Source organism: Crotalus tigris, unplaced genomic scaffold (genome assembly GCF_016545835.1).
Source record: "Crotalus tigris isolate CLP2741 ecotype Arizona unplaced genomic scaffold, ASM1654583v1 scf7180000024398.1132909, whole genome shotgun sequence".
Taxonomy (NCBI): domain Eukaryota; kingdom Metazoa; phylum Chordata; class Lepidosauria; order Squamata; family Viperidae; genus Crotalus; species Crotalus tigris.
In genome coordinates, this window is record NW_024100566.1 from 208160 (window position 1) to 225314 (window position 17155).

The 17155-nt window shown below is 39.2% G+C and overlaps 1 protein-coding gene across 9 annotated transcripts in view; it reads left to right on the top strand.

Annotated features, from left to right (window-relative positions):
- The window catches only part of NIN (ninein), a 112086-nt gene that overhangs the window by 40916 nt on the left and 54015 nt on the right, over positions 1-17155 (top strand). For 6 of the 9 annotated variants that reach the window (XM_039329481.1, XM_039329488.1, XM_039329489.1 and 3 more), the window contains exons 4-6: positions 5919-6158; positions 6462-6631; positions 16363-16402. In XM_039329481.1, the coding sequence (XP_039185415.1) occupies positions 5919-6158; positions 6462-6631; positions 16363-16402 (450 nt within the window). The remainder of the gene's footprint in view (positions 1-5918; positions 6159-6461; positions 6632-16362; positions 16403-17155) is intronic. The other 3 variants (XM_039329486.1, XM_039329490.1, XM_039329485.1) reach the window with 2 other exon arrangements.

The window sequence follows — 17155 nt, forward strand, 5'->3', positions numbered from 1 at the left end:
CGTGATAGCAGTGTTCCAATATTTGAAGGGCTGCCGCAAAGAAGAGGGAATCAACTTATTTTCCAAAGCATCTGAAGGCAAGACAAGAAACAAGGGATGGAAGCTAATCAAGGAGAGACCCAACCTAGAGATAAGGAGAAATTTTCTGATAGTGAGAACAATTAGCCAGTGAAAAAGCTTGCCTTCAGAAGTTGTGGGTGCTCCATCACTGGAGGCTTTTAAGAAGAGACTGGACAGCCACCTGTCTGAAATGTATATTCCCTACTTGAGCAGGGAGATGGACTAGAAGATCTCCAAGGTCCCTTCCAACTATGATATTCTATATTCCTATTTGTAGCCACATAACCCCAACCATATTCTGGGAGAAGGCAGATGCAGATGGAAAAAGAACTTAGATATAGGAAAGAGAAATTTGTGGTCTGAAAAATTATTTTCATATACAATGTATGAATATATGGGAAAGATTTGCTGGGATTGCTGGACAAAGCCCCTTATCAAATGGCTGATTAATAACTGTAAATTTCTAAGTGGGGCAAAAACTACCACTTATAGGATACTAATAGAGGAGCATGACTCAATGCTTCTTGTCCATTATAAGAATTGTGGACAGAAAGGTGAGAGACATACAAGCTTTGGGAGAGATTACCTTGTGTCCTTTTTCTGTGCAGAATAAAAGTTTTTACGATATCCACTCTGGTGTGCTCTTCATTAGGTTTTCACACACTGGGCAGTAATTCAGAGTTTCTGGAATAACATCTTCATCAGTGTATTTATGGCATTTATATGCCACCTAGCTCAAAGCAATGTGACTCTGGGCAGAGTAGAAGAATTTGTTTAAAATACCAGCTAAGCCATAATAGGTGGGGTTCAGCAAGATGATTCTGCAGTTTACAAATTATGTGGAAGATACCTGCTTATTGATGTGGGTTTTGTTGTGACCGATTTCAAACTTTGCATGAGGCCACAATATTGGTTTGATTTTGATTGGATGGGATAGATGAACCCTACCTATTACGGCTTAGCTTTAATTCTGAATCAGATCATGATGACTTTTTCAACAACTCATAGATTTAAAAAAATCTTGGCTTAATTTAATACATAAATCGAGATGATATGTCCAAGGGTGATCATTATTAAGGGCATGTTGGCACCATTTAATGCAAGTTTTTGTATATATTCACTGAATAAAACCTAGAATACTTTGAAGCAGATGTAATTCTGTAGTGCCCTTGCATATCCATAGAATCTCTTCTACCATCCTAATAAGTTTCCATCCAAAGCAAGATGGGGGAAAAAAAGAACAGGACAGAGAAAATCTGCCTTTGCTAACATACCAGAGATGATAGTGGTAGGGAAGCAGTTGCCAGCAGCCCAGCTTTAATCGTAATGATACGGTTTGCTTTTGTTCTTTTGGGTCTTATTTAATCAGCTTGACTCGTTTCTGATTTTTCTATCTGTGTGTTTCATCCTATGGCTTTTATGCCCAGACTCCCAGCTGCAGGAAACCTTGTTAAAATTGCCTTCTTCAAACACAAGCTCTCGCTTGCACTCCCCCGGGTTTGTAATATGTATGGATGGGGTAGAAATCCAGGGGAAATGAGAAGGGGGTTATCAAAGGATTTCTGTTCTTGTGTATTTTATAATTCATTGCATAGCTAACCTAAAGAATACATTTTCACTAACAAGGTCTTGAGCAGAATCTGTATAGAAAGGGTATTCAAGATGACATGAAGAGGCTGGATCTGAGTCCCTAGTCCGTTCCTTGGCATGTTTAAACTTACGGTACTTCTTGCTACTTTGCTTTAAATCCCTGCAACCTTCATCAGGATTCCCTTAAAATCAAATGTCATCTAATTTTGAATCACATCTTAATCATCAGCATGACCACAGTACATGGCATAAAATAACTGGTATTTTGCAGATGTGTATTCAGTGTACTTTAAAACGCACTTTTTTGGTGAAGTAGCTCATACGTTTTGGTATTTTATTTAACCCCTGGAATTGAGAATGCAGTCATTTTAACACCCTAGTCAGTTTTCTTTTGCATTGTCATGTTTAATAAAACTTTACTAACCCCCATTTTTTTCTGGTTGGAGCTGTCAGTGTCATTTAGAATTTATATAAATCTCAATTAAAAGCTAAAAATAAGACTAAAACATTTAGAGCAGATGGGAGATTAAAGGATTGAGTAAATAAAAATGCATTTGCTTAATGCCAAAAGGACAGAAGCTTTCAGGGGTTCCGGGATAAGATCTTAATGTCTGATGTTGGATGAAATTGTTGGTTAGAACAATTCCTACCATTTGTTAAAGAGGGGAACTTGCCTCAGGCAGCAGATTCTGGGAAGTAGTAATGATGTATCAGAGGATGCTACTTGCTACCTTAAGTAGCATGGCAAGAAGTGAGAATCAGTTTGGTCTAGTGCAGTGATTCTCAACCTTTTTAATGCCGCGACCCCCAATCGGTTGTAAGTCGAGGACTACTCAACTGGTGCAGCACCGTTTGCAGAATGGGACTTTTGGCGGGCTCAGCAGGGCAGAGACAGCCTGGACAATTCCTATTGGCTTTTTAAAGCCAATAGAATTAGACTCTATACAAGAGAGTCTATTCTATTGGCTTTCAAAAGCCAATAGAATAAAAGGGAGTAGCACAGCTAAGGAAAAGGGGAAAAAAACGGCGGACTGCGTTGTTTGGCGACCCCCGTGAAATGGTCGTTCAACCCCAAATGGGGTCCCGACCCACAGGTTGAGAACCACTGGTCTAGTGGTTAAAGCATCAGACTAGAAACCCTTGAAATAGTGAGTTCTAGTCCTGCCTTAGGCACAAAAGCTAGCTGGGTGACTTTAGGCCAGTCAATTTCCCTCAGCCTAGCTCACCTCACAGTGTTGTTGTTTGGGGGAGGAAATCAGACAAAGAGGAAGGAGTATTCGGTATGTTTTCCACCTTGAGTTATCAATAAAAGAGGTGTGTTTGTGCATATATATATAGACAGACACTGTCCCATCAGCCACACTGATGAAAGATGTATTGCCATATGGACAAGGAGAGTATAATACTGCCTTTTATCTTGGATTTATATTTATATGTAGATCTAGTCTCTTATTATAATAATATAATATAATGTAGTGTAGCATAATGTAATGTAATATCTTATACCTCTGTCTTTGGCTTTTATTTGACATTGAGATATGTAATCCTTCCTTCAGGATTAGCAATGATATGAGAAATACAGAAAAAGAGTAAAGAATAGTAAGCCAAAGAAATTAAATGTATGAAATAAGAAAAAGACAAAGAAAGGAAATACAGCTATACCTATTTTACAGTTACGGTATTCATTACAATTTACCATACTATTCCTAAGTATTCTTGTCACTCATGTTTGCTTTCCCTATGTCTGTACATCACTTTGTATGCCTTTTGTTCTTTTAACTTCTCATTTTTCTTTTTCAAAATCTCATCAACAGTTTTCATTTTTGAATTTTTTAATTGTCCTTCCTCAATCAATTACTTTTCCTTCATATATCTGCTTGATGAGTTGATCTTCATTCATTCAGCCATTGTGTACAACCAAACCACTTCAGTGTATTTCTTTCATACCAGTCACTCATATATTCAATCAGTATTCACATAGTACTAATTCATTTTGTAGTTCAATTCCACACAATTCTGTGACACTCTGTAGCCTGATTATATTCATTTTTTTCCAAGCAGCTTCCACCTCTTTTTTGTATCCACTTTCCATTTGTTTTGTTGGGAGATTAATCTACTGACTTTTTTCAAACTGGAAAAAAATTATCTTCCTGAAATTGCTCTACATTCATTCTTGTTTATTTCACTTCCTTCTCTTTCTTCCATTTTTTTCCCAAGATCCTTTTTTTAATTTTGAATTTCAGAAAAGCTGTTCTGTAATATCGGTAGGTCCTTTTGCAACACACAATGAGCTAAGCACTAAAATAGTATCTTTGCAGAAGATATATTTCACAATGTCAACCTGCGTATTGTGAAATTATTTCCTGGTATCTTTCATTTTGAGACCCAAGGGTACATTTTTCAGGAGGCAACTGGACTTTCTTGTGTTTCTTTTGAAGACGTTTCACTTCTCATCCAAGAAGCTTCTTCAGCTCTGACTAGATCAGGGGTAGGCAACCTTGGCTCTTTTAGGACTCGTGGGCTGGCTCAGGAATTCTGAGAGTTGAAGTCCACGAATCCTAAAAGAGCCAAGGTTGCCTACCCCTGGACTAGATGGTGGGGAGTGGAAGGATTTATATTGCTTGTAGACAGATGGTCATTTGCATTCCTTTAGAGAGTCGTTGAACCATTTTGGATGTTTACATGTGTCCTCAGGGTACCCTGAGAAGTGCAAATGGGTGTGGAGCCTTCTTGGCCGCAGGAAGTTTTCTGCCCTGTGTCCCTTCACTGTTGAAAACAGGCACAGGCTGTTGGGGATAATTCTGTGCTGTCTGAATCTGAAACTGAAGCACAAATCATTCCTGCAGTCCTTCCACTCCCCACCATCTAGCCAGAGCTAAAGAAGCTTCTTGAACGAGAAGCAAAACATCTTCAAAAGAAACACAAGTCCAGTTGCCTCCTGGAAAAAGCACCTTTGGGACAACCATACCTGGTGACTGAGAATCTCCACAGACACTTAAGTTGAGAAACTTAAATTCCCAGAATCGATGAATTTCCCCTACACTCACCATCTGACATTTTTGTAGAGAGAGGGGGCAATATATTTTGGCTGGCAGGTAACAGAAGGAGACATCCAATAAAATAAAGCTTGTGAGGAAAGGAGATTCCCTCAGAAAGTACCCTGCGATGCACCTGTTATAAAGAAGTGCTAGTTTATGAGTTAGTTGTAAGTGATGCACAAAAAAAAGGGCCAAAAGAAAATAAAACTTTGCATTAGCACTTTTCCTGCTTATTTGATATAATAATAATAATAATAATAATAATAATAATAATAATAATAATAATAATAATCCTGTAAGCAAAAACTGGTGGGATCATAAAACCTGTAAGCAAAAACTGGTGGGATCATAAAATAGAGAAAGTCATAGAAAATGATAAAATTAAACTGCTCTGGGACTTCAGAATTCAAACAGACAAGCACCTGCAACATAACACCCCAGACTTAACAATTGTCGATAAGAAAGACAAAAAAGTCTGGATAGTGGATGTGGCAGTGCCTGGAGATAGCAGAATAGAAGAGAAAGAACTGGAGAAGATAACAAAATACAAAGACCTACAAATAGAAATAGAAAGACTGTGGCAAAAGCAAGCAAGGGTAGTACCAATAGTCATAGGCTCCTTGGGTGCAATCCCAAAACAACTGGAGCACCACTTGAACACAATTGGCATTGACAAATTCTCTATTAGTCAGTTGCAAAAGGCGGCCTTATTAGGAACTGCTTCCATCCTGTGACGATATCTGTAATACCATCAAACATCCATATCTGCCTATCCCAGGTCCTGGGTAAGGACTCGATAGGTAGACAAAATGCCAAATCCAGTCTGAACATCTGGCTGACTGTGCGATGATCAATAATAATAATAATAATAATAATAATAATAATTAAGTTGGAAGGGACCTTGGAGGTCATCTAGTCCAACCCCCTACTCAGGCAGGAAACCCTATACCATTTCAGACAAATGGCTGTCCAGTCTCTTCTTTTAAAAAAAGAACTCATTAGATGTGTCTGGGATTGTGATTTTCCAAAAGTTAAATTTTGTGTGAGATTTACTACAGTAGAATGGATTGCAGCAAAAGCAATATTCTTTTTCAGTGCTCTTTCATATGATATGTTCCTTCAAATAAAAAACTGGCACGGTGGAAGGAGAACTATAACACCTTCTTCATTTAATGAGATTTGGCTTACTTTTACCATGCCAAGGCTCTGACCCAGCTTGTATTCCTGTAGGAGTGTATTCCACTACAAAGCAGAGGTATCTACAGAGAGATGGTGAAAAAAATCAATACGGGAGCCACTGCCATACAATGGAAAGCCAACACATTGTGAACACTCCTGAAGAAACTACAAGGGAAATAGGACCAAAATTGCTACCTTGGAATAACTTTCTCCAGTGTGATATTTTCCAAATGGCTATACTGACTGTAGCGATGAGAGGTGTTACAGTTCAACCCCACTGTAAGCGGCCAGGTGAACAAAAGACTTGCATTAATCTATTTATATTCAATAAATAAGTTGTACAGGGCCACCTAGTTGATTGGCAATTCAAAACAGTTTCTGGCAATTTAATCCTTTGTTTCTCAACCTTGGCCGCTTGAAGATGTGTGGACTTTAACTCCCAGAACTCCCCAGCCAGCAAAGCTGGGAGTCGAAGTCTGTACATTGTCAAGGGGCCACAGTTGAGAAACACTGATCTAACCCATTTGCTGTTGCAGACAGGCTACAAACCAGTCTATGCTGTTCTTAACATGATGGATTCCATCTCATCTCTAGATTCTTCACCTGAAGCTCAGCCCAAATACATCAAGAATGGAAAGCGCTATGGGAGGCGGTCCTTACCAGAGTTTCAGCAAACCGTGGAGGAATTTGCAGAGGTGACAGTGATTGAGCCTTTGAACAAGGATGCTCTCTCATCCCATCTCTCCAACAATGACTGTGATGAGGTAAGGATTTAAAAGCAAGCGAGGTAGATAAAGAGAAGGGAGACTGGAATTAAGATTGAAAATCCTTCTATACGCATATGTGCAAAGTGTTTTAATGTTTCTTTCAAGAATTATTAAATTTTAAGATAGATGGCCTTCAACTTCCAGAATTCACTAACTTGCATGCATAAGGTCAAAGTTGCTGAGATTGAGAAACACTGCTGTAGACCATGGGGCTGGAGTTTTGTTTCCTAAAGTCTATCTTTTCATATTACAGCTTGTTGGTTTCTGGCTTTGTAGGCACCATGGAAAAGCATATTGAAAATACATTTTAGAAGGAATTCAAAGTGAAGCAGAGAATGCAGGATGTAGAGAAACTTAAGTTGAACTAAAACAACATAATTATGTTGCATCTTAAAATCAATAGATTAGACTGGCATAGGTCTATTTGGATTCTGATCCACTTCATAAGAGAGGCACAGTTATATAGGTAGTCCTCAACTTACAACAGTTCATTTAGTGACTGTTCAAAGTTACAATGGTACTGGAAGAAGTGACTTATGACTGTTTTTCACATGAGCGTTGCAGCACTCCCATGATCATGGTCACATGATCAAAATTCAAATGCTTCACAACTGACTCATTTATGACGGTTGCATTGTCCTGGAGTCATGTGATCCCCTTTTGCAACCTTCTGACAAGCAAAGACAATGGGGAAGCCAGATTCACTTAACAACCATGTCTCTGACTTAACAACTGCAGGGATTGACTTAACAGCTGTGGCAAGAAAGGTGGTAAAATGGGACAAAATTCACTTAACAAATATCTTACATAGCAACATAAAGTTTGGGTTCAATTGTGGTCATAAGTTGAGGATTACCTGTACTTTTGAAAAAAGAATATTGTGTTAGGGCTGTGAAAATCTGGGAGGGGCACTTTGATTCACTCCCAGAGTTTGTAGAGTGAGCTGTGGTGGCGCAGTGGTTAGAATGCTGTACTGCAGGCTACTTCTGCTGACTGCCAGCTGCCAGCAGTTCAGCATTTCACTTCTCGCCATCCATCCGAAGTCAATAAAATGAGGATCCAGATTGTTGGGGGCAATATGCTGACTCTGTAAACTACTTAGAGAGGGCTGTAGAGCACTGTGAAGTGGTATATAAGTCTAAGTGATATTGCTATTGCTATTGCTCAAATTCATGTTCATTGCATCAATGATACTATTGAATCATCTCATCCTCTGCTATCCCCTTCTCCTGATGAGAAAAAGATAAGCTGATAAATGCAGCAGCAGGCAATCAACAGTTAGAAAAAACTGTGAGTTATTCTGGTCAGTTACTAATACCAGAATTGCCATCTTAAGTCTCGTTCTACTTCTAGGTACCTCCCAAAATTCAAGGAGGATGAGCACTTACAAAATGGTGCCAAGTATTAATGGAGCTATGGCCCAGGACAATCACTAGTGGCTTTTAAACTTATGCTGAATTTCTTCTTGCCTTATCTTTGCTTATCCCTTGCCTCAAAATGGAATGCAGTTCCAGTCTTATTTTGCAAAGAACATCAAGAGAGGACAGAAGCAAAATAAGAGAACTCTTATTAACGCAGAGAGAATTTTATTACCTGCCAAGAGTGAACTGCTCGAACTGCACATGGACCAGGAGCTACAGACAGTGATTTATTTGATGATTATGGGAAAGATTATCTTTGGACAAAGGCCAGAGTTACAACCACTGAGCCTAGTCCATGGTCTCCTCATAGTCATGGAAGGTTACTATATGATTTAGGACTAGACACTCTTTCTCAGCCAACCTACCTGAAAGGGTTGTTCTGGAGAGAAATTGGAGGACATATGTTTTGAGTTGCTGGAAGAAAATAGGATACACATCAAGCAAATAATAAATTTAGCAAATAGAAGGAGTAAGAGAAGGAAATAAATGATGGGATGTTCTTTTTACATCCCTATCCATCCATCGTGGAGTTGGAAAGGGCCATTAGGGCATTGAAAAACCTTTGTTCAGTGCAGGAATCTAAATTAAAGTATTCTTAATAGATGTATGCCTGGTTTCCATTTGATCGCACTCATCATCTTCCTGGATAATTGGATCCATTGTCAAACTATTTCTTATCATTTGGTATTTTTTTCCTGTATGTTTGCAGATCTCTCTCTCTCTCTCTCTCTCTCTCTCTCTCTCTCTCTCTCTCTCTCTCTCTCTCTCTCTCTCTCTCTATCTCTCTCTCTATCTATCTATCTATCTCTCTCTCTCTATCTCAGCAGTCACCTGCTGAAACATAATCAAGATCTTCTAGAATTAACACAAAGTCTAGTTAGTTGTCCCAGCAGTACAGTGGTCAGACAGTTGTCACCGGGAAAGCTCACAAGATGATTCAGTGCACAAAACCATGCCTCTGCTTGTTTGCTCTAGGATCCACCAACCTAAGATATGCAGTCTCTAATTATAAGATTTGGCATATCAATTAGACTATTTGAATGGATTTGCACAACATGTTTAATTGTTTGTTGGATTGATCTATTGTATGAGTTGGCACAATACTTTTCACAGGCTCATATGCTAACCAAATGGGCTGAATACGCATTACATGCAAAACCACCCCAAAAACTAATCTTGTTTAAAGATAATTTTGTGTAGTATGTTGGACAAATGCAGTTGTTAAACTGTTAATCTTGCTGAATGTGGCAGATTGGTGTCTTATGATTGTAAAATAGCCATAACAAGACAGCTGGATATCTTTGTCTAGATTTAGAAATTAAGCAAGATCAGCCTGGTTAATACTTGGGTGGAAGATCAATAGAGAAGCCCAGGGCTATTTTTTTAAAATGCAATAGGAGCTGAGCTTCACTTAAAGGCACTTTGCTTTTTTATCATTGTAAAAAGCTGTGCACGTTTCACATTATTGTGATTGCTTAGGGCATCTGGAATATAACTCCATAAAAAAGGTTCATTACAAAATAAATAATCCAAGCTAAGCTTAGGCTTTTTGACCTTTTTTTGACCACAAGGCCTTAAAGAACTCCTGTTTTTGCTAAGGATCTGAGATGGGGAATGGGATAGTTTTGCTTTTTGCTTTTTCTTTAGAGACAGCCATAAACAATGGCTTCATTTAGCTAGGGATTAACAACCCCTCTGAAAGGAAGATGGACTCAAGGTCAGTGTGTATCAAGAATGGCTCATTCAGTGTATCAAAATGCAAAATACCCGTATGTCTGAGGAATTTTTGGAATCAGCAAGAGTTATATTTCACTAAAGTGCAGTGCAACCAAGAGATATTGATGCATCCTGAAGGACATTTTATATCAACTGGGCATGATTTTAGGCTTGTGTCTCAGAGTCTAAAGTCTAAGTGCCTGGACATCACAAAATAACAGCATGGTATCTGTGCATTTGATCATTTTAATTAATGATACAATCTGGGAGAGAAGAAAAGGCTGTCATGCCACAGCAGATGGTCGGGTGGAAAAGGGAACGCTGAAAGAAGGGAGGAAAGATTGCATTAAGGAATTCTCAACCACAGATGCTTCTGTAGGTTTTGAGTTTGGTCATTGTGAAACTTTCAGCCATCTGTTCTTTGGGCTAGCAAAGGTTTGGGTCTATCGAACTAATATATTCCTGGAATCTGGCATGGGCAAGGGCTGCCCCCCTCCCTAATGTGCGTGACCCTCATCCAGCTGCAGAACAATAGCTGTCTGTATGAAAGTACCTGGCATGGCTGGGGGAGAAGGAGGTTTATGGTCCACAGAATCCATAGAGAGTGTCCCCTTTTGTCTTAGCTGCAATCTGTTGGCTTGCCTTTGGAGGCAGCCATTTTGGGTTTAGTGACCTCTGACCTCATTTGCCTTCCCTTCACAATGAAGCTCTTGTTGAGCATCGGGTATGGTAATGAGGAAGCGTGTGTGCAAAGGAGATCTGCCAGCTGAGACTGGTGTGGCAGCATCCAGATACAATGGGGGGCCCTTAATCTGAATTGGCCAAGTGGAGATGCTTGTAAAAGAACAGACTTGCCAGAGCTTTGCCATTTGTGCCGATTAGTCATCAAAATTAACACTTTTTCTGGAACTTCACACATTTTTTTCTTCTTCTTGCAATGTTCTGCTCTGTAAGTTGCAGATATCTAAACACCTTTGGGCCTGTTCGAGGCTTTGCATCTCCCATTACAAACCTATCCAGTTGTTAAGATCTACGAAATAATTTATTTTAAAGATCTCCTCATCAGAACCCTATTCCACAGGGGCTTTGACAGCTGATGCTGCCCAGGGTGAATTAACATCATCATGTTACTTTATTTTCCTGTGATGTGATGTGATAGGATGTGGTGATTTTAAGAGCTAATTTGTTGTAGTAGTTAAGGCACAAGGGTAGAAAACTAGAGACTGTGAGAGCTCCTTAGGCAAGAAGCCAGCTGGGTGACCTTGGGCCAGTGACACCCTCTCAGCCCTAGGAAGGATGGCAAACCACTTCTAAAATCTTGCCAAGAGAACTGCAGGGACTTGTTGTCAGCGGTCAACACTGTTGCCAGGAATCAACACTGCCATAAAGACACCAATTTTTTTATATGATTTTACTATATTAATTTATGGTTTCAAATTATGTTTAAAATTAAATATGTTTGAAAACTATGGTGAGTCAATTGATTTTAGTGGTATATAAAACTAACAAATATTTTTGACATGCGGGGAAGGACCTGCTTTTGCATTGCTCCAGGCAATGAATGCACTCCTTTGGGAACTGTATCTGTTCTCCATGTTCTTTCAGTAGAGTATTTCTAAAAGGTATAATCAGGCTCTTTGTTGCATCACTGGAGATTTTTAAGAAGAGACTAGACATTCAACTGTCTGAGACATTATAGGTTCCCCTGCTTGAACAGGGGGCGGGACTAGAAGACCTCCAAGGTCCCTTCCAGCTCTATTCTATTCTATTCTATTCTATTCTATTCTATTCTATTCTATTCTATTCTATTCTATTCTATTCTATTCTAGTTGCCCACAGACAAGGTCTCTTTAGCAAGATTTATTGAGATGAAAGAGATAGGGGTAAAAGAATTTCAACAAGTGAAATATTTTTAAATTCAAAACTAATATATCTCCATGTGTTCTAGGGTAAAGACTTTTTTATTCTCTTTCTTACAGCCTTCTTGTGAACCGGGAAGAGTGGTTTGCAGTTGGTGGTTTATATTAATAGTCTCCAAATTATCTGTCTGAGAACAACTCTTACACTGTGTCTCTGTCACCAGGTTTTAAACTATTCAGTGATTTCAGAATCTATTTAGTATTAATTTGAATATATATGTTTTTAGTATTTTACATTCTATTTTTGGTTTTGAAAAATAAAGTGCTTGCCAAAGTAAAAAGAGAATTAATAAAATAATTTCTGTTTGCATTGAAGAAAGAAAAAAAGATTGATAAATAGAAGGAGGAGCTATATATAAAGCCAAAGATTAAACCATCTTACAGTTTAATGCAAACATTATCCTGTGTGAAGCTTGTGCAAAGACTTTATTGTGACTATTTCCAAAACATTACTGCTGAGAAGACTAGCCTGTTAATATCCAGAATGGTCAGAGGTAATGACATAATATAAGGCAGTGTTTCTCACCATGGCAGCTTTAAAATGTATAGACTTCAAGTCCCAAAATTCTCCACCCAGCGTGCCCTTAAGATTGCTAGAGTTGAGAAACAGTGATCTAAGGTATGTCTTTCTAATCTCATGCCATCCAGATGGGATGGAATTCAGTTCCCTTATTTCTCCATCCACTGTGGACATAAATCTTGCAACAATTCTCTCATCCATATAAACCTGGGAACAGGGAGAGTTAGGAATATTGGAGTCCCAATTCCTTCTCAGCTTTTTGGATAATGAGTAGCAGAAACTATAACGCAGAGGTTTTTAAAGGCAGAGGACCTGATCCAGTTTGTATTATTCTCCTGGTAGCGTAGTAGGAATAAAAATGCCTTAGGCAGCAGTCCCCAACCTTTTGAGTACCAGGGACAAGTTCCACAGACCTGGGGGGGGGGGGATGGCATGGTTTTGCAAGCTGCACATGTGCAGATGAAGCTTCACTCACTTGCATGGACCAGTTCCTAATGGACACCAGACCAGTACAAGTCCACAGAGTGGGGGTTGGGGACCCCTGCCTTAGGGCATTAGTACTTTTCCTGGTATTTTGCAACTCTTCCCTCGGATCTGTTTTTCATATACACTCAGCTTCTTGTTTCTTTTGCTTTGTTTTTCCTAGATGCTGCTTTAAAACACTGCCACCTAAATATCCTGTTGAATATATGGGCCTTTTTTTTGCAGCTGTGGGTATAAACAATGAATTACTTCATAACAGGTGCAGAGGCAAATGTCCTAGACCACAGGTGTCAAACTCGTGACATCATGTGACGTGTGGCGACATATCACGACTATTTTTGCATTGCTGGAGCTGGGGTGGGCGCGGCCTCTGTATGATGCAACCTAGACGCATTGGGAGATATTTCATTACAACTACTTGAATGCCTATTTTATGATGCCTACGTTAAAAATAAACCAACCGTTGCCATCACTTGTCACATCAGCTGAGCTGTCAGATTCTTACAGCTCAATGCTGTCCATATGGAATAACAGATGTTGAACCAGAAGAAGAAAAACAAGCTTCCAAATCCTTGAAGCAATAATTTGTTCTAGTTCTAGGTTTGTAGGGATTAGTTACAGAGTCCTCTCTTCCTATTGCAGTTTGGAAGTAGCATGTGTATTTGAAAACTAGAAATGCATTTATTTACTCTTCAGTCCTGTCCCTTTGCAAAATGAGATAGGGGTCTAAATCTTGCAGGAAAATCTGAGTAAAAGGGATTTTCTGCTGAGGGTGATGAAGCCTCACCAGCCCAACTGCTTCGGTTCATCTTTTCAAAGGATTGCAGAATGACAGTGTGCATTGATCTCATTCCTTTCTCCCCCTGCCTTTTTAATGTAGAAATGGACCTCTTTTCTGCTATATATATGAATGGGGATAGACATGTAAAAAAAATCCCATATCATATTTGCCACTTAATGCTTTTTTGAAGGGTTTAATGAAGGAGAAGCACTCAGGATCCTGATAATGCAGAGACCTTGCCTTGGTATTCAACCCTGTCCTTACATGACTTGTTTTCTAGGTGGTGACAGGAACACCTGGTTGTCTGATGTCTATGGATATTTTCTATTATCCAACTTGTAGTTGTCTGATCGTTCTTGTGTGTGCAGGAAACAAGGGGGGTAGGTGTTCCCTAAACATCTGTAAACAGCATTGATATATTTCTATGCTGTAGATCAGCACACACACATAATAATAATAATAGTAATAGTAGTAGTAGTAGTAGTAGTAGTAGTAGTAGTCGTTGTCATCGTAAAGTTGGAAGGGACCTTGGAGGTCATCTAGTCCAACCCCCTGCTCAGGGAGGAAACCCTATACCATTTCAGACAAATGGCTGTCCAGTCTCTTCTTAAAAACCTCCAGCGTTGGAGCATTCACCGCTTCTGGAGACAGGTTGTTCCATTAGTTAATTGTTCTAACTGTCAGGAAGTTTCTCCTTAGTTCTAGGTTGCTTCTCTCCTTGATTAGTTTCCACCCGTTGCTTCTTGTCCTGCCTTCAGGCGCCTTGGAAAATAGCTTGACTCCCTCTTCTTTGTGGCAGCCCCTGAGATATTGGAACACTGCTATCGTCCCCCCTCGTCCTTCTCTTTATTAAACTAGACATACCCAATTCCAGCAGCCGTTCCTTATATGCTTTAGTCTCCAGTCGCCTAATCATCTTTGTTGCTCTTCTCTGTACTCTTTCTAAAGTCTCAATATCTTTTTTACATTGCGGTGACCAAAACTGGATGCAGTATTCCAAGTGTGGCCTTACCAAGGCATTATAAAGTGATATTAACACTTCACATGATCTTGATTCTATCCCTCTGTTAATGCAGCCTAGCACTGTGTTGGCCTTTTTGGCAGCTGCAGCACACTGCTGGCTCATATTTAGGTGATTGTCCACTAGGACTCTGAGGTCCTTCTCACAATTACTACTATTTAGCAAGGTACCCCCTGTGCATTTGGTTTTTCTTGCCTAAATGTAGAACCTTGCTTTTTTCAACATTAATTTTCATTTTGTTAGATAGCACCCAATGTTCAAGTCTGTCCAGATCCTTCTGTATCTTAAGCCTGTCTTCTGGAGTGTTGGCTATTCCTGCCAGCTTGGTGTCATCTGCAAATTTGATGAGTTCCCCATCTATCCCCTATATATAATCTTTCTTTCTGCTCTTTCCTCTGTTTTTGTTGTGCTATGACTTTCTTCTCTTGCATGCTTTTGTCAAGGGAAGAGATGTGATGTTTGCCTATCCATAGGAAGATGTACTTTTTCCCATGGGACTGTGAAACATTTTAATAAGCTAATTGGAGAGAAAGGCTGTCTGTTATTCAGGCACTTACATTATATATGAAATCCTTGCATATTACATCATTCGTTCATTACTGGCACAATGCCATCATGTAATCTACAGAAATGACATAAAGCAGCACAAAATTACACAATTTGTCATATGCATATGATGTATTAAGCAAATGATGTAAATTCTCGCCAAAATTGAGCCTGTCAAATGTAGAATCTGTTCTGCTAAGATCCGGTAAATTGAATTTACCCTGTATTTTAAATCCATCCATGCCATGTGAAGTTGTATAATCCAGGACTCTGTAATAATCCTTTTTGATTGTTCTATATCCATTGGGGGAATATCCTTTTACTGCTCATGATCAGGTTCTGAATAGATTGTCTAATCCTGGCCAGGTGACACTGGTTCTACTGTTTGCATATTTGCATTCCCAGGGCTTTGATTGGGGAGGAGCAAGGAAGAAGGGCATTTATTGTGGCATAATATAGCAGCTGTTCTTGAAAATCTAAGAACACCGCGCCCCTCCTTCACGGTCACCTCTCTGGGGCAACTTCCAAGCAGAAAGAAACTAGCCGTAGGGAGCAGAGGTCCACTCTCGCACAGCCATATGCTGCGGGCGCAAAACAGGAAGTCTAGCATCCACATGTATTAATTGTGGCCGCCCTATCTAGCAGATTATTTTTTAAATAGGCCCTTCTTCAGCTCTTTGTATTTCAAGTATTTTTATCGCTTAAATAACAGCAGCTTGGGAATGGCAAGAGGGGAAGTAACTTAAAGTCTACTTTGCAGATGATCTTAAAAGAAGATGTAATCTTTTGGGTGAAAACCAGAAAGGCTCTGTTTCAAGAGCCTTCATGAAAACTTCAGGGATGAAAGATAGGGTAGCAGAGGGATACAAGTAGTTGGTAGCACAATTTCCATTGCTAAAGAAGGTGGAAGTACCGTTGCCAAGCACCTGAATTTTGATCATGTAACTGTATGGGTGATGTGTGAGAATCAGTCATAAATCACTTTTTTCAGTGCTATTGTAGGTCAAGGATTATCTGTATTTCTATTATTGGTAATGTGTATTTGATTTTAGAATTGCTTTTTCAAAATACCATGAAACAGACATTTTCATGGGGAAGAAGCTAATTTACTTAGCTAAGTGAATTGAAGTGCTCTAATTATTAAATGTATCTACATTTGGAGTAGGAAACTATTGTTTGGTCTCTATCACAGTCATCTGTTACATTTTTAAAGGGTCACCAGATTGGCACTAGTGACCCAAGAGATTAATGTGACTACTTTATTCCTATTTTGGGTGTACACATTTACTGTATTAAAATAAACTCTTTCTTTCTTTCTCAGCATTGGCAATCACAAGACAGTGAAGAATATGAAGCTGAAGGTAAGAGAAGATTGTGCCAGTTTCTTCTGAAATAAATGGAATAGAAAATGGACTGGGAGAAGGATTTGAGAGCAGGGAGAAGAGGGAAATTTTTTATTTGTTTTCTACATTTAAAATTGTTTAATTTTCAGAGCTTCAAAATTGCTGTTACAATCCTATTTATTTAATACATTACAATTCTGCCTTCCCTTGTACTTATAATTTTAGAGTGTGTACAATTCATTGTAACAAAGAACAGATGCAATAAGAAAGTAATTTTCTTGGTTCAGACATTGTCAAGTGCTTTTGAACAACATATTAAAGATACTGTCAGGCACAAAACCAAGAATGACACATGAAAATTCTTTCAAGCTGAGTCCTTTATTGCTTCATATCTATAGACAAAATCTGGTAGACAGAGCACTCTAATGTCATATCTGTATCTACAATATACTGTGAACTATTAGGGAGGAGCTGTCTTCACCCCCTCTCTCACACACAAAACATCCAGACTAAGTTGCCTCTTATTCCTCTGGAATGCACCCCCTCCCTCCTGGAAATCCACCTCCTCACTATATTTCATCACAGATACAGTCTGTCTTCAAAGTATCCATATTGAGCAGAAGCCAGACTAGAAGAGGCATATAATTCTGTTCTGCATGTTATTTGGAAAATTTGGAACTGTCCAGGGTGGCCCATAGGAGCTAGATTAGGTCTGCAACAAGCAGTATTGGAAGAAGAGGAGTAGAAGAGGAAAACCGAAACAATTTTCAG